General features: G+C 41.4%; 1 protein-coding gene across 1 annotated transcript; it reads right to left on the reverse strand.

The window, feature by feature from the left end:
• Window positions 1-2: 2 nt before the first annotated feature.
• Window positions 3-23,354, reverse strand: LOC116399278 (uncharacterized). Its single transcript, XM_031876311.1, has 9 exons — window positions 21,942-23,354; window positions 20,121-20,197; window positions 19,546-19,681; window positions 14,511-15,591; window positions 13,114-13,235; window positions 8,490-8,846; window positions 4,105-4,208; window positions 3,758-3,875; window positions 3-3,395 (listed from the first exon to the last, which is right to left on the reverse strand). Exons 1-9 carry the CDS (start codon window positions 22,222-22,224, stop codon window positions 2,647-2,649), a joined length of 3,027 nt encoding a protein of 1,008 aa, XP_031732171.1. The 5' UTR covers window positions 22,225-23,354; the 3' UTR covers window positions 3-2,646.
• Window positions 23,355-24,287: the final 933 nt, after the last annotated feature.

The following is a 24,287-nucleotide window of genomic DNA, read 5'->3' on the forward strand; positions in this document are numbered from 1 at the left end:
ATAAATCATAAAAAAAAAAAAGAACGCAAGTTCAATTTCTGTGATAATATATTTTACAAAAATTGGAAAAACACTGGAACGTGGATGTTTCCAAGTGACCACAAGAGTTACCCATTGTTGAAAAAAACAAAAAACATGGAGACTCCACATGCAGCCTGCCGTGCAGTCGAAGTTTCACAGACTTTTTGTCATGTGACTGTTGGTCTCTGACAAGTCAGTCATGGCTTCCCAGTTGTGACGAGTAGCGGAGAATTTCATGTTTTTTTACAGGATCCGGTTAGAGCAAAAGGTTTAATTGTGGCGAGATTTTAAATGAGTCATGTTTTAGATTAATTTAAGCTTCGTTTTGGGCTTTTTGTTTTTCTGACGGAAGTGTCACATGTGTTCAGGGACGATGATGGTTGAGTATGACAAACGGTGTAGTTTTTTTGAAACTCGATTGTTTAAAGAAAACATGCTTTTCAATCCCAGAGGGTTCAGAGGGTAAAACTACTTTTCCACTAATGCATCCACAGACCTACAGTTTCTAAATATAGTTTAACATACACTGTGCTTTAAGATGTACATAGCATCCAACATTGTCAAATATAAAACTAGCATGTTTATAGAGACATAATTATACATATAATGTGCATAACCACCCAATGCATGCCAAAATATATTCCCTTGTTTTTGTATTGTTTACAATTTACAGAAACACCTGACCTGTATAAACACAAAGTGTTGTTGGTTTATATACAAATATATACACCGCTGCTTTCACCTACTTGTGTATAATAGTTCTGTTTGTTTCCAACTATCTTTGTTAGCTTTGTTTTTAGCTATACGTCTATTTCTTTCTTATTTCTATCTTGCTGAAATAAGACAGACGTATATATTTCTTTAAATAGCAGCAATACAAATCAGATTACATTCTGATATTCAAAGTCATGACAACTTCATTCTTTAAAAAAATAGTTTTTTTAACAAGACTTTTCAGTGGTAACAAGCATATTTAATTCTTTAAATGAAATGTTGCGTGTGAAATGTCTGAGAATATACACAGAGTAACAATGCTCTCAAACATTTACTTGGAGTACATTGATACCATTTCCAGACATAGTAAGTGACTGAATATTGGCTGAATTCTGACACGTGTAATTATTTATTCCAACTATATAACCAATGAAAACAACACAATGTGTAACACACAGATCACTTGAGAAACCCCATTTTAAAATTTCCCAACACATAATGGAAGTGGAACCAATGGTTCCACTACATTCCACCAGTCAGTGCACCTCTCACCTACTAGCCAGCGACGCTTGTTCAATTTGTAATCTTTAAACTGCGCCGCCTTCTTTAGGAGACGGCAAATTTTGAGCCACAAACTGATTTGTGGTTAAGTTTGAAGGGCAGCCGAGCTTAAGAGACGCGTGCCTAAACAGCACTGGCTCAGCCTGTGTGTTTAAAAATCTGGCAGTAACCATTTTAATATAACGGCTAAAAGAGTGTGCTGTGGAGGCCTGGTGGTTCAGATGCATACCACACCATAGTTTAATGGCAATTGTTACACACAATGAGCACATTGTTGCACCGTGAACACACACACTGTGCTGACACACTCAACACTTTTCTCTCTGATAACGCTTGTAGTTAGGGCCGGCTCAGGTTTGCCTTATTCCAGCCCCTAGATAAGCTGCTATAGGCCTAGACTGCTGGGGGACATCATAGCACACACTGAGCTCCTCTCACTCCTCCTTTTCCTCTCCATCTGTATATATTCATGCACATTACTACTTTGGTTCTTCCTCAGAGTCTTTGTTCTTTCTTTCCTCGAGGTTTCCATGTAACCTGGTTATGTCTGGACTGCAATGCTCTTTGTCGCCAATGTGTGATTTGTGATACACAAATAAAATGTAATTCACTCTGCAACCTCTGTGTGTCTAATAAAAATAACGAGTGAAACAATTTAATTCCCCAAGAGTTTTTTTAATGAATTCTAACAAAAACTACAGTGACCAGCTGCAAGCAATTACTGAACCTTTTTAAAAAGTAAACTATATATATTTGTGAGTTTTGTTTAGTTTTTTTTTTTTACATCAATCAGAAAGTACTTCGACATACACTAACACATTGTGGGCTTGAGTCTGCACATGAGATTCTTTCATACTAATACAGACTCCTTCTTTAAAAGGTTTTTGGGAAATGAGGCCCAGGACAACGAGTATCCACTCCAGCAGAAAATGTAAATGCGAGTGCAGTATCATCCTGGATGGACGATACTACACATTCTATACGCTACTAAAAATATGTCTCCACTTTTCAGTCTGAAAACTTCAAAAGACCAAGACATTGTGAAGAGAGAGATTTTCAAAAAGTAAATAAAGTATCAGAACTCAATTTGTTTGTCCAAAAGCTGCTTCACTTGAGCATGGTTTGGTTGAGGAAATAATAATACATCTTATTCTTATTTATCTCTTTAAAAACAAAGTCACATTTAAAAAAAGGTTACGGTTATTTTTACAAATTATTTTCATTCTGTTGAGCAGAGTGTATTTTTCTTACTGCCATCATAGAGTCTTTGCTGGATTATTACATCCTACAGCAGATTTCCAGTAAGAGGACAGTTCAGCTCTAGTCCCAGGTCTCCTCTTCAGTAGAATGTTACGGGTGGCTCTTTTGCTGGTGTGTTTTCAGGTTTCTTATCCAGGCGAATCCCTTGCCACAAATACCACAGCTATATGGTTTCTCTCCGGTGTGAACTCTCTCATGTTTCCTCAGGTTCCCGGCCTCGGAGAACATCTTCCCACATGTGGAGCAGCTGAAAGGCTTCTCCCCCGTGTGGACGCGTTGGTGAATCTCCACCTTCTTGGGGCGGTTAAAAGCCTTGCCGCAGTAGCTGCAAACAAACAGTCTTTCGTTGGAGCCCGGTCGACGGAGCACTTTGCTGCTGTCGGCGACGGGCTGGGACGGGGGGAAAGCGGGACCGTAACGATAGCGGCCGTTAACACCGGAAGAGGTTGATGGGAAATCTGTCGCCGCCATCGAGTATGAACAAGATGACCTCATTCCTTCCACTTCAACCACAGAGTGCTTGTCAAAAAACTCCCCAACCAACGCGTCAGCGCTTTTATTGTCGTCACACAACACGTCAAACTGTGAATCATTGCTGCCGCCATCAATATACTGGTGGGGGTTTATTATTTCCTGCAGTGAGTCTCTGCCCTCAACAAAGGCAATGCGTTCACATTTAAGGAGAGGAGAGGAGTCACTGACCTCCACTCCTCTGCTGCTGCCGGTATGCCTCGTCCTGTTGCTCTGGATCTGGGACTGACTGGAAGTGGACTGGGTGTCCTGCAGTTCAAGGCTGGGTCTCTGTCCTGCAGGTCCACGAGAGACACACTCCACCATTCCTTCAGAGAGATGGTGTGGGGCAAAAAAAAGAAAAGAATAGAATGGTTAAAAACTCTTTTAAATTATGCAACATGGCCACAGTTTTTAATTTCTAGCAAAAGCACCAATTTATGCATGAGAGGTTTCACACATTTTACCATCAAAAAGTATGTCTAACAAAAAACGTATATTTTCTCAGACTTGATTAACTCCTCTAAGGCTACAGAAGACATTATTCAGATGTTGTATTCCATGTGTAAAATCAGTGGAGTGCTCCTTTAAAACGAGGAAAGAAGTAGTAAAAGGAATCTGACTGAGTATTCAATGTCAATTTCCAGTGCTCGGCTGTTTTCCATGCTACAGACAGTGGGCGAGTACTCACCATCATCTCCTATAATCGCCACGTCTTCCACCGTTTCTTCAACTCGTGACATGTTAGCCTCCACCTTCTCCTCCTTCACCAACACTGCCTCTGGCTCCACCAGCTCCACATCTGGAGACTGCACAACAAGGCACGTTTGTCACTCGGTCAGCAAAGAGCAGGCTTCTTTTTAGATTCATGTAGCTACAGTAGATTAGTTCGGCACAAACACAACCCTCTGTTGTTTACAGACAACTTCCAGGGTTAGGCTCCATGTGGGATTGCTCGGCAGCCAACCCGTCCCATCCCTGTGTGCTTGATTTTCTACACAAGTCACGGCCACCTTGACTACATCGCTGAGGGCTTACCTTACTTTGCATGCTGTCAGAATGGATCGGCTCGCCGCTTGCGACCGCTGCAGCAGCTCTACTGGACCACAGGGCCACAGCCATCCGTTGCTCAAAGGCACCAACTGCACAAAAACAAGAAAAATGTCTATTATGGAAACACTGAGTGTACATTTCAATGGTCAGTATTGCCAGTGTTACTGCAGTGGAAGCAGAAATGGGAAAATACAAAACTGAATGTGTATTCCACATAACACAGTTGTCTTTAAATAAGTGTCCAAATAGTTGCTATGGAGTGTTTATCCAGGTCAGGGTACTGAGATATAATCTGTTTATATGGAGAACAGAGACGTTTTTCTGTTTTTGTGGTCGGAATAAAAAAACTGACCAATTTTGTTTTTTGCAAATAGCTTTTTTAAATTTTTTTGTTTAGAATTGAAGAATGAAGAAAGGTCTTATTCTGGTCAGTACTATGAAGAACTTCATGATGAAATGTTACCAAAATCGTAACTTTTCATGGAACAATGCTGTGATGAGGATTCCATTTTGTGCCATATCTCAAGTTGTTGTTGTTGAGGGACAACGGACGCTAACAAACAAACAAAACCTGGCACATATACACGTGTTTTCTCCACTTTAAAGCAATATAGTTTTTACATAAACGGAATTAGTTGTAACAATTCACCTAATTATATTTACTATGTCTGACTGCGTAACAGTTGAAGGTACAAAAACACTCTGAAAGGTCTTCTCTATGATTCACTATAAGGACAGACCACATCAGACACAAAAGAAACCACACAGCCAGTTAAATACAAACACAATATATTATATAATCAAATTCATTCAATATACGGGATGCAGCAAAACAAAACAACCGTGAGGCTCCCGCTCTACTCCGGCACAATAAACCAAACATTTACAAATCGTAGCTCGAACCCCGAGTCCCATCAGTTCCAAAGTTTCTTAACGTAACGCAAAACAGTCCGATGACAAAATCAATCCCAGACGCAAAGTCAATGACAGGCGTGGCTCCTTAATCCGTTGAACACACGCTACCTCACCACCGCCGGTTTAGCTGGTGGTAGTTCGTGCCGAATCCCTGTGCAGACTCCTGCTGTGTAATCCCAGGAAAGTTCCTTTCTGGTCCGTTGCTGAGCAGTCACCGGCAAATCGTGCTCTCCGAGTCCACTAAACACAGACTACTTCCCCTGTCGGCGCGCACCTTCCCCCCCGTCACAATTAATACAAACCAGGACAACTAAAATAATAACAATAACAGACCCTATTCATACCCTGTGTTAATGATTACAGGCAGCTAATAACATTCATAAATACAGCACTTTTAATGTGAAGGAAAATAGGTTCACATTCACAATTGTCGTACTCAAAGGCAGACTTTTGCGATCATTACAAAGTAAAAAAAAAGTATCCTTAATTAAAAAAATACATTTCAATGACTTGGACCTAAACATCTGCCAAAGGTATCTGAATGTCCCTGTGTGTTAGACAATAACACAACTGGGGAGGTTATTACGAGTATATATGGGGTGTCCGGACACATCGCAGGGAGAGCATGTGATGAAAGAAAGATGATTTTTCTCGTTTTTGAACTACAGCCATCTATCAGTTAAGAAATGATAACCACTAACAAGCTGCCAACCAGCAGGGTCTATCGTATTAAAAAAACATAATCTAGGGATGTATAGGAATTAGTGCTGGGCAAGTTAACGCGTTATCGCGTTAACGCATTCATTAATTAACGCCGACAATTATTTTATAGCGCGTTAATGCATTTTTTTATTTTGAAAGTCCGTGGAGGAAGTCTTCAGCAGACTACGTTGATGCAGTGTGTGGGAGTACACGGAATACACGGCGTTACAACGTGCACCAGCTGTTTCTCTCCCTGGAGACTACTGGACATCACTGCGGTAAAGTCAGCAGACACTTGTAGTGCACCTATATGCTGAAATTCATGGTAAACGCATTCAAACGGCACAGGTCGGGAGCGAGCGAAGGAGAAAGTTAGCGGAAAGATTAAGGAGAAAGTTAGCGGAAAGATTAACGTGAGACAACATCTGGTTTCTTCAGACGAACATCCGGTTTTCAGAATAAGATGCCGACAAATTATGAATTATATTCACATTAAGTATAAAATATGCTACCTGCATCTCGTGAGTTAAAGGGAAAATATACATATGATATAAGAATGATATAATATAAGAAATATGATCGCTACTGTGTAAAGGGAATACTGCTGTTAAAAAGCACCTGATGTGTTTAAAGTGTTTGTAAATCAGATGTTATTGCCCTTTTGTTCATATAGCAGTACTTTTAAAATAAAAGTGCGCAATACACTACTTTTGAATTCATTATTGAACTTTGCCATAACAATCCATGCGATTAAATATTTTAATCGTTGCCCAGCACTAATAGGAATATAAAAACACCCACAATTCGGGCCATGTCCACACTACTCCGTTTCCATTTGAAAATGCATATGTTTTGCTACATTTACACTGAGCACTGAAAACAGGAGTTTGAAAACGCTCCCGAGGACAGATACGTTTGAAAACACCGGGTTGCATTGTGGACGGTCGAAAACGGATACATTTAGAAACGATGACGCCCATACCCGCGTTCGCTACTTGATTGGTTCTTAGCAGTCATGACGTGTCCTTCCCTGATTCGTCACACTCATATCATTATCAGAGATTGGAGACTAGAAAAATATATATGCTGATGTCCTGATTGCATATGTCAGTAAAACTTGATCTCACACTGTGATGGTTAACATTAAACTGTGTAAATAATTTGTGTTTCACATGCGTGCCGAACCATGAGGGGGATCCGTACGGATCAACAATGGTCCGTTGCGCCGCTGCTATCGATACATCAACGAGCATTAACATGTAGATGAATTCAATCTGATCCGTCCGCAGTCTGTCATCCACCGCCACTATGTTCACACAAGCACAGCACACATGATCGGACAAACACGCTAAAACAGAATCTGTCTGTCTCAGGTCTCACTGTTTAGCTTAATGTGTTCATCCCTGCTGGCTGAGACTAAGCAGCCAGGAGGACAGGAGGACAAGAGGACAGGAGGAGTGAAGTCTATGTTCTTAATACTTTAGAAACTTCACTCAGCAAATGGTAGGTATTTGACAATTTACTTGGCACTGGCTCAGTCAGTGGTAACCACTGCACCTCCCTTACCGCCTTCAAAGCCTTTCCTATGTGCTCATGGTTAAGCGTAGTGCCTGGGGCACATGCTGTACTGATAATTGATACCCGGAGAGGTCAGAAGGAGATACGTTTCAAAAACCATGTTTAGAACTACAAAAAACCCTGCAGCAAACAATGTTAGCAAACAATTAGCTAGCGTCAGCACTTCTATACATCGCAAGCTATTGGAGGTACTGAATGTCTACACATGCTTATATGGCTTTTAATGATCGTATCAGTGGATATATAGTGTTGTTCCTTTATTCCATCGTCTTCTGTCTCGATCTCCTGATGATGTGGTGCTTCACATCTACACTGTGATCAGCAGCTTTAGCTTCAAACACACAGTGTAGAGCCCTCTGTCTGCTTCTCTCTGACATCTATTTTAACTTCCTAAAAGTTTGACAATGTTTATGAATGGAGTGCAGTTAGTGACAGTGTGGGCTTATAATCATACCTTTAATGAAATATCCATTGAGACCATTTCTAAACATGGCAGTGTCTGGTGAGCCAAATTTTTGGTGAAATTTGAAGTCAGTTAGTTGAATATCACAGATATATAAATATGTATAGGGACATAATGACACAGACTCATATGTCTCGCCTGAAGCTAAAACTAGTGACTGCTGCCTCTTCTCATGTCATCTTCCAGAGTGAGGTCACTGTGATATACAGTGAGGTGGAGCCACATTTTGATGGTTTCGACCATTTTCAACCAAAATTCATTTTACTAATAGTGATCTGTATGAATTCATTTCGAACACTGAACTTAGGTGGTTGTTGTTGTTCTTCCCTCTCACGTGAAAGCTGAGCCTTATGCAACAACTACAGTTATGGTAAACGGTGAGCAGGCTTGCAGAGGCCGTCCAGTCTTTCGACCACTCAAAGCGCTGTACAACACATGTCACCATCGTTCTCCCATTCACACACAGTCATACAATGATGGCAGAGGCCACCATGCAAGGTGCCACCTGCCCACCCGGACCCTTAACTTATTCACAGTCACGGAGAACTTGGGTTTGGAGGACGGCCCGCTCTATCGCTGAGCCACAGAGGCTTAGCTACTTATTGGAAATACAGAAGGAAAAATAGCATTGAATAGTGTGTTTGAATGCAAAGACTGATATGGGTATATACTTCACGTTAAAGTGATCCACTGTCCTGCATCGTTATCTTACCGGAGGAAAGCGAGGACTCTCGGAGCCTGTCGCTGCCGTGGATCTGCACCCTCGCCCGGGTACCGTTCACGGCACTCTCCCGAAGCCTCCGCTCGGCGTTTCCCCGGGCCATCTTCAGCTCCAGCAAATGCAGCTTCCTCTTCAGGCCTTTGTTCTCTCTCTGGCACTGAGACATCTGTAAACTCACCACCGCATAGTCGTCGTCCACAAGCTTGCATATCTCCGCCACTGCTGCGTTAGCCAGGACCTCCATAATGGAGGCCAGCTGGGTCTGGAAGGCCAGACGGCTGGACATCCTTCCTACACTCGGTGGCTCGCTTGGCCGCTCCGTCGTTTTGAAAATACCGTTATACTCCTCTTGCAGGATTAAGGAATGCCGGAGGTTTGGTCAAACCATCACAGCTATAGTGGAAACTCTACGTGTTTAAATGTTGAGCTGGCGAGAGAAGGCTAAGCTAAAGTAGCTTCTCCTCTGTCCGCAAGCAACGACGACAAACATATGGCGTCATTTCCGGCTACGGAAACACTTCCGGTGCTTTCCAAATCGCCAACTTTTGTTCCTTCTTTTTACATCAGTACGTCCTGTAGCTACTCTTACAGTACTGTACTGTAGTATGCACACAATTGGGACGTACTACTTCGTCATAACATTGCGCCTTTAACTTTGACCCTCTTGCTCATATATATATATATATATATATATATATATATATATATATATATATATTATTTTTGTTGTCGAATGTATTTTGATGCAGAGATGTTGGCACTATGGTCTGTCTGCACGTGAAGCAGCTTTACATTTAAGTTAATAGTGGGCCGAGCACCAACGAAGTCGGAGCGGAGGACCCTTTTTTCTTCTAGTGTTTATTATTATATTATTATTACTAGGTCCCAAGCACCAACGAAGTCTGAGGGGAGGACTTACTGTTCTTCTAATGATTATTATTATTGGGATTCGAGCACTGATGACTTTGGTCAAAGGCCCCATTGAAATCACAAAAATGATTAGGGCCCGAGCACCGACAAAGTCGGAGTGGAGGACTTGTTGAAATTCAAATATTTATTATTATTATCATTAGGGCCCGATCACCAATTAAGTCGGAGTGGAGGGCCTATTGTGCTTCTAATGGTTTTAAAATGTAGATAATAATAATAATTATTATGTCTTTCGGAGAAGAAACAAGGTGCTTGGGCTTCTCAAAATCTTGTGAAAGTTAGCACAAAAATCAGACTCAGCGAAAATAGCGATCTGATATGAGTGTCCTGCTCGGGTCGGACAAAATGGCTCGAAAGCGCCACCTATTGAGTAGCCCCGCTGTGGGTTTCACCTATCTGTATGGCATTTGGTAGGAATATGTAACATGATGGGACGTACAAAAAAGCCCGTTGGAGCTATTTGTAAACCCAATATAAAGTCGGCCATTTTTAATTTAATGTCGTTTTTTTTTTTTTTTTACCATTTCGAACTCTTCCTTAATATTTAACCCAATTGACTTCAAATTTAGTCAATATCTTCTTCAGACCTTTGCAATTAAAAGTTATTAAAAGATCAAAAATGAAACCGAAAGTTGTTGTAACTTGGCTGTACATTATGTAATCTATGTGTATGTTTCATAACATTCTCACCCTGAAGACATGTACATGATAATTTCGAATCATAGTTATAGCCCCACCCAGTGGTAACAGGAAGTTACAGGTAGTGTAACTTTTACATCCTCTTCCTCAAAGATTAATCACATCCAATCTAAAAATAAGACTTTGATTATGCTTCATTCAAATTGATGTAACTTGATTTCACATGGTCAGATCTTTTTCAAATATCTCTTTTTTGAAGAGACTCAAGGCCTGAAGACATCTGTAGGCCAATTTCGATTCACCATTATACACCAAGCTGTTACAACTCGACTGTACTTGGTCTAATCTGCCCAAACTTGACATGCCTGATAAGAGTCATGGCTTGAGAACTACTGCATGCCAAAATTCACTCCCAGTCAAGCGCCAACTACTGGGCACTATGGCTGTGTGAGGTATTTCACAAATACAGGTCCAAAAATGTTGGGGGTGTTCAGGGGCATACCCCTTGAAAAAAATCAGATTCCCCTGATCCATATATATGTATATATATATATGTATATATATATATATATATATATATATATACATATATATACACATTTTAATAAGTTTGGGGAGCAAAAATGTATGTTTTAAAAGCACATCAGTGGGCATTAGTATAAATGATCTGCCAAGAAGTCAGACATGAGAATCAGGTTAAGTGTTGCTATAAATGACCCACACTACAATCTGAAAATACAGAAGAGGATAGAATGATCACAGAACATCTGTTAATGAATGTTGATAGAAGTAATTAGTGTTCACGTAAAAAGCAAATTCACACTACCCATCTCTGTTGCCCTGTTTCCCTTTCTCCATGACTTGTCTCCCTTGCCAGTGTATATAAATAAATAATTAACAAAAATCATATACATCTTCTTTATTTTATCTTGTGTTTGAGTTTGCAACATTTTGGATTTTAATTATGACTCAAAAAGCACATCGACATAAGCAAAATGTGTGTTTTACAATGATATCTGTATACAATAATAGTATGGTCACACTATGATTATGCTCGGTGTTTGTGCTGTTTGATTGAGCCTATAGGTTCCACTGAATGACCCAAAGATCATATTTCTATGTTAATAGCACTTTGAACTGGATTAGGTATGTTTTTGTTTGTGAGGATCAGCATCATGCTAATCCTATCATCTCCATCCCCTTTCTTTTTTCCCCAGTCTCCTCATCTTGTCTTCTCCTTTCCCAGAGCTGAGCATTGATCGACACCATTGTCTGTCTCAGTGTAGAAAGTAAATACATGCTACTTAGGGGTTAGAGTGAAACTAACTAGCGGGCATCACTGGCGTCTGATTAATGTAGGGCAGCCACACAGAAACTTTTGGTTAAAATATGTGTGTCTGGGGATGAATGGCATTGAAAAGCGTAATATTGAAGTACTTTACAGTTTTTCCATTTTCTGCTACTTTATAGATCTACTCCACTACTGCTGAGAGGGAAATGTTGTACTTTTTACTGTACATTTTTATGTTGTGTCTTCTACGCTAAAAAGTCACCAATACATCTCACGCTGGGGTTCATTGAAGATAGTGCTTATGAATTGCCTTGACCAAGGATGCTAGGACAGCTGACGCAGTCTGTTGTTGTCGTTATCGCTGTTGCCGTTTGTTCCATGTAGTTTTTTTGGGTTCAGTCGATACCAAATTTTTAAAATTCAATACGATACCGATTGTTTTTGTTAGCAATGCAACGTTATAGATACCTATACTGATCATTTCTTAAACGGAATGTTGGTTTTTTTTCCAATATAAAAGTAATTTTTAGAAAAAAAAAAAAGATCATTACACTTAAAGGCAAATCACATGACGTATACAAACCATTAATAACAAATTTATTACAAAGGCAAGTTAGAGTACAGTTAAATAAAACGTTTGTGCCACTAAGTGTAAAAAATACTCCAATATTTTACAGAAATACTATGATTAAATAATAAGCCTCCTTGTTGTTCTTTGATGTTTGAAGAGCTTACTCGTGCTGCTGCTGTGTGTGGCACTATATTGTCATGAAATAGCGCATCCTGCTGTATTTTGATCTACAGGCGAAAAGTCGCACTACAACACGCTACGTTTCCTTACTGATGTTCTCTGACATGTTTGATGCGACTAGGCACCGCTGTGCTCTGGGTTCTGACTGTGACACAAACCAGCTAAATACATCAGGGCTGTTTCGCCACAAACATACAAAAGTGGTGAAAACGTTTGGAAGTGATGCAGCCACCCACATTTGTATTGATATAATTCTACCATGTATATATTGTTAAAGGACCCAATACCACATGAGTATCCTGTGAGTAGCATGTGCAGTCTCTCTGGAGACAATAACGTTGTCTGAACTAAAAACTAAGAAATGCTCTGTGCTGACATGGTTTAGCTCAGCAAAAGCTATCGGCTCCTAAAATGACATTTTCCACTTTTCATCACTACATATGTATGACTACATGAAATACAACAACATGCACTAAGACAGATTTAGAGTTGTTGGAATGTGTAGCTTGTTCCCCTTTTGACTGAGCAAAGCTCACCACGCTAGCAGGTTTCTCCTGCTTTGAGCCAAAAAACATAAATACTTCAATTAAAACTGTACCGAGGACGTCTCAGCATCCTTTGACATCGACACTCAGTGTGCAGTCTGAGAAATGAAAACGTGTAGTGTCAGCAGTTCTGAAAAAAGCAACAAAAGCTGGAAGTGTTTGGAAATTTGAATCCAGCATAAGAAATCACAGTAGGATAAGGCAAGATTCAATCTGTGTTCATAACATTCACTTGACATTTGATGAATTTTAAATGTATTTTAAATCACTTTGATAATTCACCTCATTATATAGGCCGAAGAAAACTCTAGAGCTGTCAGCTGTTTCACTAGGTGGTCAGTGGTGATGATGGCTGCGTATACCATCATAATTAACCAAGATGATCCCAGATATGCAGTACATGAGCCTCCCCTCCTGGATCAGCCCGGGGGTCTTTCTCATTTCACGGTTTTGTGCCACCTCGATCCCTCGCTCCTCCGGCTTGTGACCCGGAAGTCGTTCTCAGCGCTCCATCTTGTAGGACATCCCAATTCCTAAACTGTGTCTTGAGGAGCGAGGAGCGAGGAGGCTTGCCGGAGGAGCTATGAGCGCGGAAACACCTTTGCTGAAGATTTTTCTGCACACGTAAACAAATACAAAGAGCCGTGACACACAGCTCAAACCACGGCTGGACCCTACAAATGTAACAGTTCCTTTTTGTATTTAGAAATTGTATTTATTTAAGATGCGGGATCAGACTTTCTTACTTCTTACTTCACAGCCTATGTAGCTCCTCATGAGGCTCTATTCAAACCACATTTCTTAATGACATTCACCTGATACTTGTGTTTTTATACTGAATGTATACATCCAACTCAACTGCTATAATCCTGACATGATGTTTACAGGTGCAAACAGCTGCAAGTGTCAAATTATTATGTCATTCTCTTACAATCAGCACTAATTTGCTGTATTTCATGTTGTCATATAGAAAGACAGGACTGTGTTTGTGTGTCTATAATATATATCAATAAGTCATATGTAATATATGTCACTCTTTATTTGTATAGCACTTTCCGTACAAACATTTGTAGTGCTGCACACAATAACTTATATACAGTCTATAATGTATGTGTTAAATAGAAAGTGCATGACATCTGAATATTCGTGTCACATTCTGCCACGCTGTGAACTGAATTACTCGTAAATATATAAGTTGTCATGAACACCGTTATGCTCATCTGACAGGGATCATAAAATACAGTGGTGTAACTAAACAATGGACAGCTGATGCAGCATATTTAATTGTCATTGCTTTAAAATGACGGTTCGAGACGAGGAATGTCTCATTTGTTAAACGCCTGTCGCCTCGTCTCCTCTCATCTCTTCCTCTCCTCCTCCGCTCGTATCTCCCTTGGGCGGGAATAAGGCGCGAAGCACGGAGGCAAAGGAAAGGAATCGGGGAGGCACAAAATCGGGAAATGAGACAGACCCCAAGTGCGTTAGCTATGTAAACACAGACAAAACCATACATGACAAATTGATGGATTAAGTGTTATAAACACTGTCTCAGGCACTCTTTTACAGTCCACTCTGTGATCCTCTCTCAGGTTGAAACAAGGAGTAAGTAACGACTGAGAAGGCTTTAGTGACAATTCTTTTGTCCGCCTTTAAAACAGAATACACATATTACTGCTATGATCGAGGACACATGTTAAATGCACTTGCAATGATATCACAGGATACAGTCTTGCTTCTTTGTTCTGGCTCACATACGATTCTGCTACTCCTTTTTTTAGAACCACTCACCCTTCAGAGGCCAAACTGTATGAGGATCAGTTCCAGATGCCATCCACCCCGCCCGGCGCTCCGTCTACAGGCCACACTGGGACTGCTGCCGGTGTCTGCGAACGCTACACATTTGGCTGAAGGACTGTCCGCATCGGGAGCAGCTGTAGGGCTTCTCCTGCGTGTGGACTGTGCGGTGCCTCTTCAGGTGGCTGGACGAGATGAAGCTCTTCCCGCACAGCGTACACCGATAGCGCCTCTCCCCGGTGTGGATGAGGAGGTGGACCCGTAGGTTGTTGGGCTGGGCAAAGCCCTTACCACAGTGGGGGCAGGTGTAGGGCCTCTCCCCTGTGTGCACTCGTTGGTGCAGCTCCAGGGCAGCTGCGCTGGGGAAGATGCACCCGCACACGGCACACGCCGCGGGCTCTTTGGCAGCAGCAGCAGCAGCGGCAGGGCCGCTCCTGTAGAGCCGTCTCTGGCTGGTCGTAGTGGCAGAAGGAGCTGCAGGGGGAAGAGGTGGCGGAGGCAGCGTGGCCGGTGCAGCCACCACAGCGGCAGCAGCGGTGGCAGATGCAGCAGCGGCCATGTCGAAGGACGCGGCGAAAGCAGCCATTTCATGGGTGCCGCCTGTGAAGAGCATGGTTGGAGGGCCATCCAGACTGTCTCCTCCCTGAGACGGGAAGGAGGCAGAGGGGTGGCCATTTTCTGTGTTCCCCAAACCCAGCTGTGCTACTGCATATGCTGCACCAAGATGGCTTACCCTCTCCTGCATCCAGGCCAGGTCCAGGCCCAGACTGTTGAGGCGGTCGGGGCTCGGGTCATCCGAGGCTACAGGGTCTGACAGCTGAGAGGGATGAAGTCCATCTTGCGTAGCATCATCTGTCTGGATCTCTGGCTTCAGAGCAACATCTGTTAGATCGCCTTCAAGGTCACTGCACACGCCCCCGTGGGCCGTGACCCCCCCACTACTGGCTGTCAAACTGTTGCACAGAGGCGTGGTGGCTTTACTTTTCGCTCGAGGCCTGCAGGTCAGGTCTATGGTGGAATCAGTAGGCGATGAGGAGGGCTGGGTGGTGCAGTGGTGGTGGACACTGGTGTCAGGATCAATATCACTGGGTTCCTCGCTGGGCTCCATGGCTGAAGATGGACAGACAGACACTGGGGAACAGGCTGAGTGGAGTTAAAGAAGAAAAAAGAAGAGAAATTCAAAGATTGATATTTATTTGATGTTTGTTTGTTTGTATATATATCACACAAAAATGCTTCACTCTCTTTGAAAACAATTACAAAAAGCCGTCCCAGGCTGCTTGAACCCTCTGTGTCTGATCAGGGCCCTGAGATGCTGATAGTCTGTGACTTCATTGTCAGAGATACAAAACTCAAGTCGGCTAACACGTTTTCCTTACCGTCCACTACGGTCTCAGAGTTAATGGTCAATATCCCCCGTCTGTTCCCACAATTCTCAGTCTTTCATGTTCATCTGCGGCTCCATTCCCACTCTGGGCCACAGAGGAGGGAGTTTCACCAGACTCATCCAGCTCCACTGCGGGGCGCACCCATTCATTTTAATGACAACTTTAATCCGTCCGTGGAGAGCGCTATGCGTTTTAAAAGGGGCCGTTCACATCCAAACCGACTGGGTTCTCGCATGTTGTCTGCTAGAGTTTTTTCACAACACTAATTAACTCAGCTGTGTGACCGTCATTATGCTCCAGTACACATGTCCTAAACGGTTCTTCCCTTACATTGCAACTAAAACTGTGGAGGGAAACCACACAAACACGGGGAGAACATGCAAAGCTCCACACGGAAAGGCCTTGTTCAGACAGGGGATCAACCTCAATTATATATCTTCTTATCCTCAGGACATTTCTTTATGGCTACTGAGATTTGGCTCACTAGTGATACTGTCCCCTTAATTAAAGCTTCCACTGTTAACTTTTGCCACTAGAATCATCGCCTATAAAATAGATTGAAGTGGTCTTCATTTTCTTTTGGCTCTCTTAAGTTTTTTTTATTACTGGTTCAGTTTCTTTCCTCTGTATACTTTTATAATGACACCCTGAGCTTAATAGTGCTATTCACACATTTTCTGAGCTCCTCTCTGTACAAATGAGGAAATGCACATATGCCAAAAAATATTCTGATATATTAAACTTTGGGCACATCTACTAGTGCGCAATTTCCTTTTGTGAATCCCAAATCAACTTGGAAATGTGGATAAGCGTCACATCCCGCCCTCTACACGTCCACATTCAACCATAAATGGTCAATGCAAAGCACCTCATGAATGTTCATGCATAGAAATTACGTTCTTTACGGTGACTCACGGCAACTACGGAGAGGGTGACCAAGAAAAGGATATTTTTCGACACAGAAATCAAAGTGCTTGTGGGTGAGTTCATCCCTGAACACTTGTTCCCTCCTAATTTGTCCTTTCACGTAGTCCTCTAGCGGTGACAGTGCACCCATCATGCAGCGTTACAACCAAGGTGAACACAATTTATTTAAGGTTTGCTATGGTGGGCTTGGCCTGTATAATGATGATGACTCATAATGAGGGTCATTAGCTTTATTTACAGACTTTGCCTAATTTACACATTGCACATGTGCCGGGTGAGGTGACTGGAGAAGGCAGAATGTGTGTCTCCATCGCCCTCTGATAGATGAATCGGATAGCTGTTCTCAATTTGTCTGAAATATGCTGTATATGTCCCTGTAGAATGAAACATACTGTAAATGAATAAATAAAGTTGTGTTCACTGCAGCTATTTTAATGCCAATTCTGCCAGTAAAATCTGTGAAGCTTTCCCCAATACCCGAACCTCGAGCTCTTTTATGTAGGAACAGTCCCCTGATGCCTTGGCTAACTCTTTCAACAACAGCTGGCTCCCAATCCTTGGCCATGCTCCTCTCCAAATCAGGAAGAAAAATCCTAATGCTTATCCATGACTCAATGAGACAATGGATGTTTATTAAAGGCTAAGAGGTTATTACTCTCCCTTAATATCCTTAGAAGTCACATCATCAACTATTAGACAACAGGTTAAGAGGCAAGATCAGCCTATTTATCCAATTTGATTTCCAGAAGGTTTTATTGAAAGTTATTGATTCTGTTGTGAACGGTTCCTCCACTTCTAACCCTGAACCGAGTCGTGAATGAGCGGAGGGATTTCTGAATTACTTTGTTAAAAAGTTGGAGGATATTAGGACTCTGATTGTTTCAGACATGCATGTCCTATTTGTCCCCCCCCCCCAAACTATGCAGTGCTGACCCAATTTCAGCCAATTTCCCTCTCACTTCTAGAAACTCTCAGATTGAATCATCTTCCCAGCTCAATATTATTCACTCTAAACTTTTAAAAGATGTTCTGCACACTGTCAGTCCCTGCATTTCATCAATTATGATTTGCTGCTCGACCACTGGTATTTTTCCCTCTTCTTTTAAAACAGGCAACTATACAACCTGTCTTAAACTGCTCACTCTCGTAAACACTGACATATTTCTAAAATATCGTTAATATCTAGGGATAAGGACAGTTATTTCCTCTCTACATAGTATGGTGACAGCCTTAGTTAAAGTGACAAATGACTTCCTGTTTGCTGCAGACAAAGGTGGAAGCTCCATTTCGGTCCTGTTAAGACTTGAGGGCTGCCTTTGATACAGTGGACCACTGGCAAATGGTAAATGGACTTGCATTTGTAAAACACCTTTCTAGTCACATTTCAACAACAAGGCAATTCAAAGTGCTTGAGCAGATCAGATTCAACTATGAAAATTCTTATTTGGGGACACCCATAGTAGAGTGACAGCAGTGACAAATAGTAACAGAGTCAAAGTCTACATTATCAGTGTACACCAGATATGATATGATATATGTGATATGATGTTATAAGCAATCATATGTACAGATACTTGGTGTTCGTCTGTGTTTGTATAGAGATGTGATATAATAATAACTTTGAATCTGGTGCACACATCTGTCACATATTCACATGATACCGTGTTACATGGTAAATTATTATTATTAAACATGACCAAAATAAAGTATTGACTCTCCATCACTGGCACCAATTCAAAATTTGAAATAAATAAAAGCCCTATAACACACTAGAGGCTATGTGGAAAAAAAAAATCACAGTTACTGCAATTACATGTCAAAATGGCTGCTGTAAAAAGGGCCTATTGCACCAGTCTTAGCTTCTGTTCATCACCTATCTATGTCGGGTTAGACTTTAATTTAAGCCCCTTCCTACCTGCCTGATCTCCTTAAACCTTATACTCCACTCAGGACTCTCTGCTCTCAGAAAACAGGGCTCCTATCTGTGCCCAAGGGGTAAAAGAAGTCAGCAAGCTAAAGGGCCTCTTTCTGTCATACCCACTTATGAAATAACCGGACATTCTGAGAGTAACTGCTGCATAAAAAAAGGCCTAAATAAAAGACCCATAGACTAACTCTATCCTAACAGGAAGTTGAGGATGAGTTTTGTTTTCCATCCAAATCCTTTTTTTCAATGACTTACAGTTTCAAAAGTTAATTGCGCTCAAAAACTACTCTGCTTTCTGTGTAATGACTTATAGTTTTAAAGTTTTATTCCACCCAAATACATATAGGTTTAATGTTTAACTTTTAAGAACATTTGTGATGCGACTTTTCTTGTTTTTACCTCTTAACTTTTTTAAATATTAAGCTTACTTGAATTTTTTCATTTTTTTTAACCATGTTAAAAAAAGGATGGACACTTCATAGAGCAGGTCAGGCTCCGTTTCAGCAACTTTTGCAATGCAACGGCGCATTTAATAATATTATAAGTGACAAAGTGCTTTCTTGAGCATTGAAGTCCATCTGTGAGACATAACTGTGATCAAATATTCTAAACTCAAGGTTCACCTGATCAGGGCCAGAAAAAGCAACTAGGTGGACCTTGAGTTTAGAGTGTTTCATCACAATAATATATGCCGTGACTAAGATCTACTAATGGAGAAAAACTGACTGGTCGACTACAGTCCAGACGAGGCTTTTACTCTATTATATCTTCATATTCTTTGTTTGTATTAAAACCTTGAAACCATAAGAATAATCAATGAAACACAGATGTAATCCTTCACAGAGCCACACTCACCAGTAGACAGGTCACACTCTGCCCTAATGTTGACCTCCACCTTGAGGTCCAGGTTGCAGTCGTCGCTCTCCACTTTCTCCTGCTTCACCAATGGCAACAACGTGGTCTCCTCCTGCTGTGACACAGTGAAAAGTAGCTGGAACATGACATAGACATTTATTTTCATCGCACAGTTCAAGTTGAACCTAAAACTCAGACCTAGGACCATGTTCCTACATGTAGGCTACACTTAAATCCATGATGTCATAGCGGACCATGTCAAGTTACAAATCCTCCACTACACATTGTGCCATGCAGAATAGTGAGGGAAGCATGATGAAATTTCATGATTTCACTTCTATAAAAACACTGGTGTTGAGTGTGTTGATGTGGTTTTAGCGGTTTGGTCTACTTGAGTGAACACTACACTACACAAATTTGAAGTTTCCAGGTCACCAATAAGTGTCATCTCTTCTGCCTTCAGCTTTATGTTCTCAGAGGGGAGAGTGGATGCCTTACATACAGTGCAGTATAACCTTGAAATAGTGCTCTCAGGACTCAATAGACCTTATTTGAAAATCATTCTGCTGATTTACCTTTGAAATGTGATGGAAGGTTTTGTCTATAGAAGTGGCAGGAAGAGGCGGCACCACAGGCTGATGGTTGTCAGCTCCTGAAAAAATAGCACAGAACACTGAGCTAGTATTGTCCACAGCTTTTCCTGCCTTTTGAGCTTGAGCCATGTTAGCTGTGTCATCATTTACCATTGTACAACCTATCTCTTACAAGAAAAGTCTTAGCTTCTGAATGAGCTCCTACAACTTCAGACTCTCGTGTTGTGCGATTATGTAAAAGTATCATCTGATTTGCAGTCAAAGACAGAGAGAAAATGTAGTGACAAGTACTAGCACGACGTATGATAGTATGATATAGTATTTCGTACTAGCATTCATCCAACCATCAGCTGATAGGAGCAGAGAGTGTCCTAAAGCTGATGATGATTGCAAAGAATCTATTGATGGAAGTATTTGTTTATTTATGTAGGAACAGAAAAGGGATTTCTGGCACAACTTCACATACTTCTGATGGATATGCTATATATGCACGGCAATGTATATTACTATTATTACTATTATTTATACTACTATTAGTAGTTAGTCTCTAACTGTGCCTGTCTGCTGTTTGTTGCTGAGCAGGTAGTGTATCGGAGCACTGTCACAGAAAACCGCTACCTGCTGCTGCTAACAAATAAGGCTGATGAGAGCCATGAGACTGAACCAAAACAGTTAACTTCCCTAAAGCAGGATTTGGCCACTTCGGTAGTCTAACTCTAAAAGCCTCATATTAGCTTCAGTTTTATTAAGGTCCTTCATGTCATAATAATTATGACTTGAATAATTTAGGTTTCTCTTTGCAATCAGTATGAAAAGCATGGAAGATTGTAGTGACACATCCTGTACATGTGGGCATGTGACTTCTACTATAATAGAGAGAACATAGGCTTTCAGGAGGGTCATGCTTTATTGCCTAATTTTGTGACTCATTCAAGGTTACAAGGTTTTTACTTGTCATTGTACGACAAGGTTGCACAACAAAATTTAGATTGTAATCCCAATTTGCTACATAGGAAAGAAAAAAAAGAAAAAACAACAACTATATCACATATGGAGGGTGGAGGATGAGTAATGGAGTTGCACTGAGGAAAGAAGCTATTCTGAAGTCTGGTGGTTCGGCAGCTGATACTTCTGTATCTCTTTCCAGACGGCAGCAGGGAGAACAGGCAAACGAAGGCTGGGTATTTCAGCAGAGAAAAACACTACACATTGAACAGAGTGGAAGCAACGAGCCTGGGAACGCCTCGGGATCCCCCAGAATGAGCTGGAACATGTTGCCGGGGAGAGGGAAGTCTGGGTCATCCTGCTTGGCCTGCTGCCACCGCGACCCGACCTCGGATAAGCGGAGGAAAATGGATGGATGGAAGCAATGAGGGTTTGCTGGGAGCCCAGGGAGGGTCATTTGAATAAATACACATTTGGACAAAACCAAAACTCTCTGCACATAACTGCACTAGAACTGTCATTTTGGCCAGCCCTGCCACATGGTGCATTAACATGTGAATATAAGGGCCCAGAATGATGTTGAGGTCCACAGTAGTACAGGAGCCACAGGGCACAGTGTGTGTGTGTGTGTGTGTGTGTGTGTGTGTGAGATCAGTCATGACAGCAGAGCTGGATGAAGTTAGAGCAACTGTGTGGTCTCATTGAGATTAAAGACATCAGCCACCACATTGCTGTATGAGGGCATAGGTGTGTCATGATGCTCTCAGACGTAATGTAGCAGTGATGATGCAACGCACTTGGCCAACTGCAGCCCCTGCCTTTATTTATTTATTTAACCTTTATCAATTACCACCTTACCTTCGGATGGCCTAAAATGAACGGCGTGCGCTTCCTCCCGCTGACTCCGTCTCCTCATCTTCCTCTCGTAGCTCCGCATCTTCACGTCGATCTCTCGCAGCTTCCTCCGCAGCGCGTCGTTCTCCCTCTCGCTCTTCTCCCGCTCCTGGTCCATCTGGGAGCGCAGCGCTGCGTAGCCGTCGTCCACCAGTTTGCAGATCTCCGCCACTGCCGAATTTGCCAGTATCTCGATAATCGAGGCGATTTGCGCTTGGAAGCCAACGCAGTCCGCCATCATCATCATCGCCAGGCCCGTCTGTCTCTGCTCCTGCACGGACAGACAGATGCGCGCGGCAGACGACTGCTGATGCTGCTGCTGCTGCCGCGGTGCACGTGCATGAACAGATCCGCGCACCGATATGTGACGGCTGAGTGTTTCGCTCACTCTGTCCGCCTTGTTTTTTTATGTCCTCTAGAATGTTTTGGGCTCTTCGGGGTGAGAGAGTCGCCTTCTGATGATGTCAGTTTGTTGTTCAGCATCACTTCACAGGCAGCTGTGTCCTACGGGTACGTCCCATAAGTCTCTCGGTTGCACCCGCATTTCCCTCACTTTGCATCTTTTACGCAAGAAACCACGCTAGAAGAGAGGAAACGAGGAAATCTGTTCTTTTTTTTTTTTTTTTTTTTTTAGAGAAAAGAGACCTCCTTTCCTCTAAAGCGTCACGTGAAGCGACGTCTGTTTCTGATCACAGCTGGATCAGCTGTCAGTCGGCTTTAACAGCTGGAGAGACTTGTTGGAGTGTGTCTGCACACATGATCACTGTGCTAATATTAAGACACACAGTTATCATTAATGCGCAGAGCAGCAGTGTGATCTCTGTGTGTTACCTGATTAGCAAGCATTCTGTATTTACAGTATACTGTGTTCTGTGTCCCGATGAGAGGCGCGCGGATATATTTCTACTGGCAGATGTTGTTGTATTCATTCATTATTTGCGTCTGCATTTATTGATATTCTGATAGTGAAATCATTATTTGATAACCCAGAATATGATCATTTTGAACACTGGAAATTATTGATTCGGCTAAATGTTTCGGGTAAAATTGAAATGATGTAGCTCATATGAAACCTGACCCTCAGGCATTATCATCCTCACGTGACTCACGTCACGCTTAAATTATGTAAAAAAACAAACATGTAGTAGAATCTGTAATATGAAGTAGGCTAGCTGCCTTTTGATTTGATTCTTACAAAACCTTATGTTGCATTTTCCATAATTGGTAACACTTTATAATAACTGCACGCTATATGAAGCATTAAAGTATGAATAAACACTTAATTCATCATAAATAAACATTGTTCCTACATTTATACACATAACTATTCAATTCATAAACATATCTATAAATGTTGTATTCTTGATGAATTAGCTAATCTATAATGTGTTTAATGATTGTATTTTTTAATACTTATAAATGGTGGATTCCACATTTCAAAATGAAGTATTATATTAATAAAAAACAATTATTTAGGAGTTGTCAACAGTTCATAAGATCATTTATAAAGTGCTAAATGCTTTAATAATTGTACATTTATGCATGCATTTATACATATACATTTGTACATTTATTTAGGCATGCACTAATGGTGAGGGAGTGTGTTAATAGATGTTTAAAAAAAATGAAATTCATGATTCATTTAGGTAGTTACTAGTCGTTAGTTAAGTATTTTGTGGGACCTCTTCTAAAGTGAGGACTATCTGTCTCACAAAGTATTCACAAATGATATTGAAAGGCCGGTAATACCTGATTCCACCTGCAGCCCAAGACTCACAAGTCTCAAAACATTTTCTCAAATGATTTTCTATGAACATTTGTTATTACATATTTATTAATTTGAGACAGAAAAAAAATACTTTCAACACATGATCAAATAATACATGAAGTATACATTTAATGACAGTACAAAAACTTCAACTACACTGATTCTTTGGAGTTTGTCTCGAAAATCTCAGATAAAAAGACACATTCTTGCCATCTCAGCTCTTTCACACGAGGTACAGTGACTAAATATGACTCCTTGTACTTTCTTAAAATATCATGAACCAACATGCCAAACGCACCATCACAGTGTTTCTTTGGGAGCCATTCATTCCACTCAATCGCTGCAAGATGGTCAGAAAGCAAACTCTCAGGCTACATCCACACTAATGCGCTGAAACGATCTCTATCCTCACAATGTCTCAGCATCATTGTAGCTCTAATAACAGCTGCTTCCTCCGCATGTCGGCAGTAGTAGAATTAATAAATGCAGATGTTACTGCACAACAGCTGCTAGTATAGACAACAAGGTCAGCAACGCCTGTA

This window comes from Anarrhichthys ocellatus, unplaced genomic scaffold (genome assembly GCF_004355925.1).
Source record: "Anarrhichthys ocellatus isolate YVR2014 unplaced genomic scaffold, GSC_Weel_1.0 scaffold107, whole genome shotgun sequence".
Taxonomy (NCBI): Eukaryota; Metazoa; Chordata; class Actinopteri; order Perciformes; family Anarhichadidae; genus Anarrhichthys; species Anarrhichthys ocellatus.

Coding starts and splice junctions, on each gene's coding strand:
- LOC116399278 (XM_031876311.1), bottom strand. CDS start 22,224: ATGATGATGATGGCGGACTGCGTTGGCTTCCAAGCGCAAATCGCCTCG. Junction 20,198..21,941: donor TCATTTTAGGCCATCCGAAG/GTAAGGTGGTAA, acceptor CTATTTTTTCAG/GAGCTGACAACCATCAGCCT. Junction 13,236..14,510: donor CAGCAGTCCCAGTGTGGCCT/GTAGACGGAGCG, acceptor CCGCGCTCATAG/CTCCTCCGGCAAGCCTCCTC.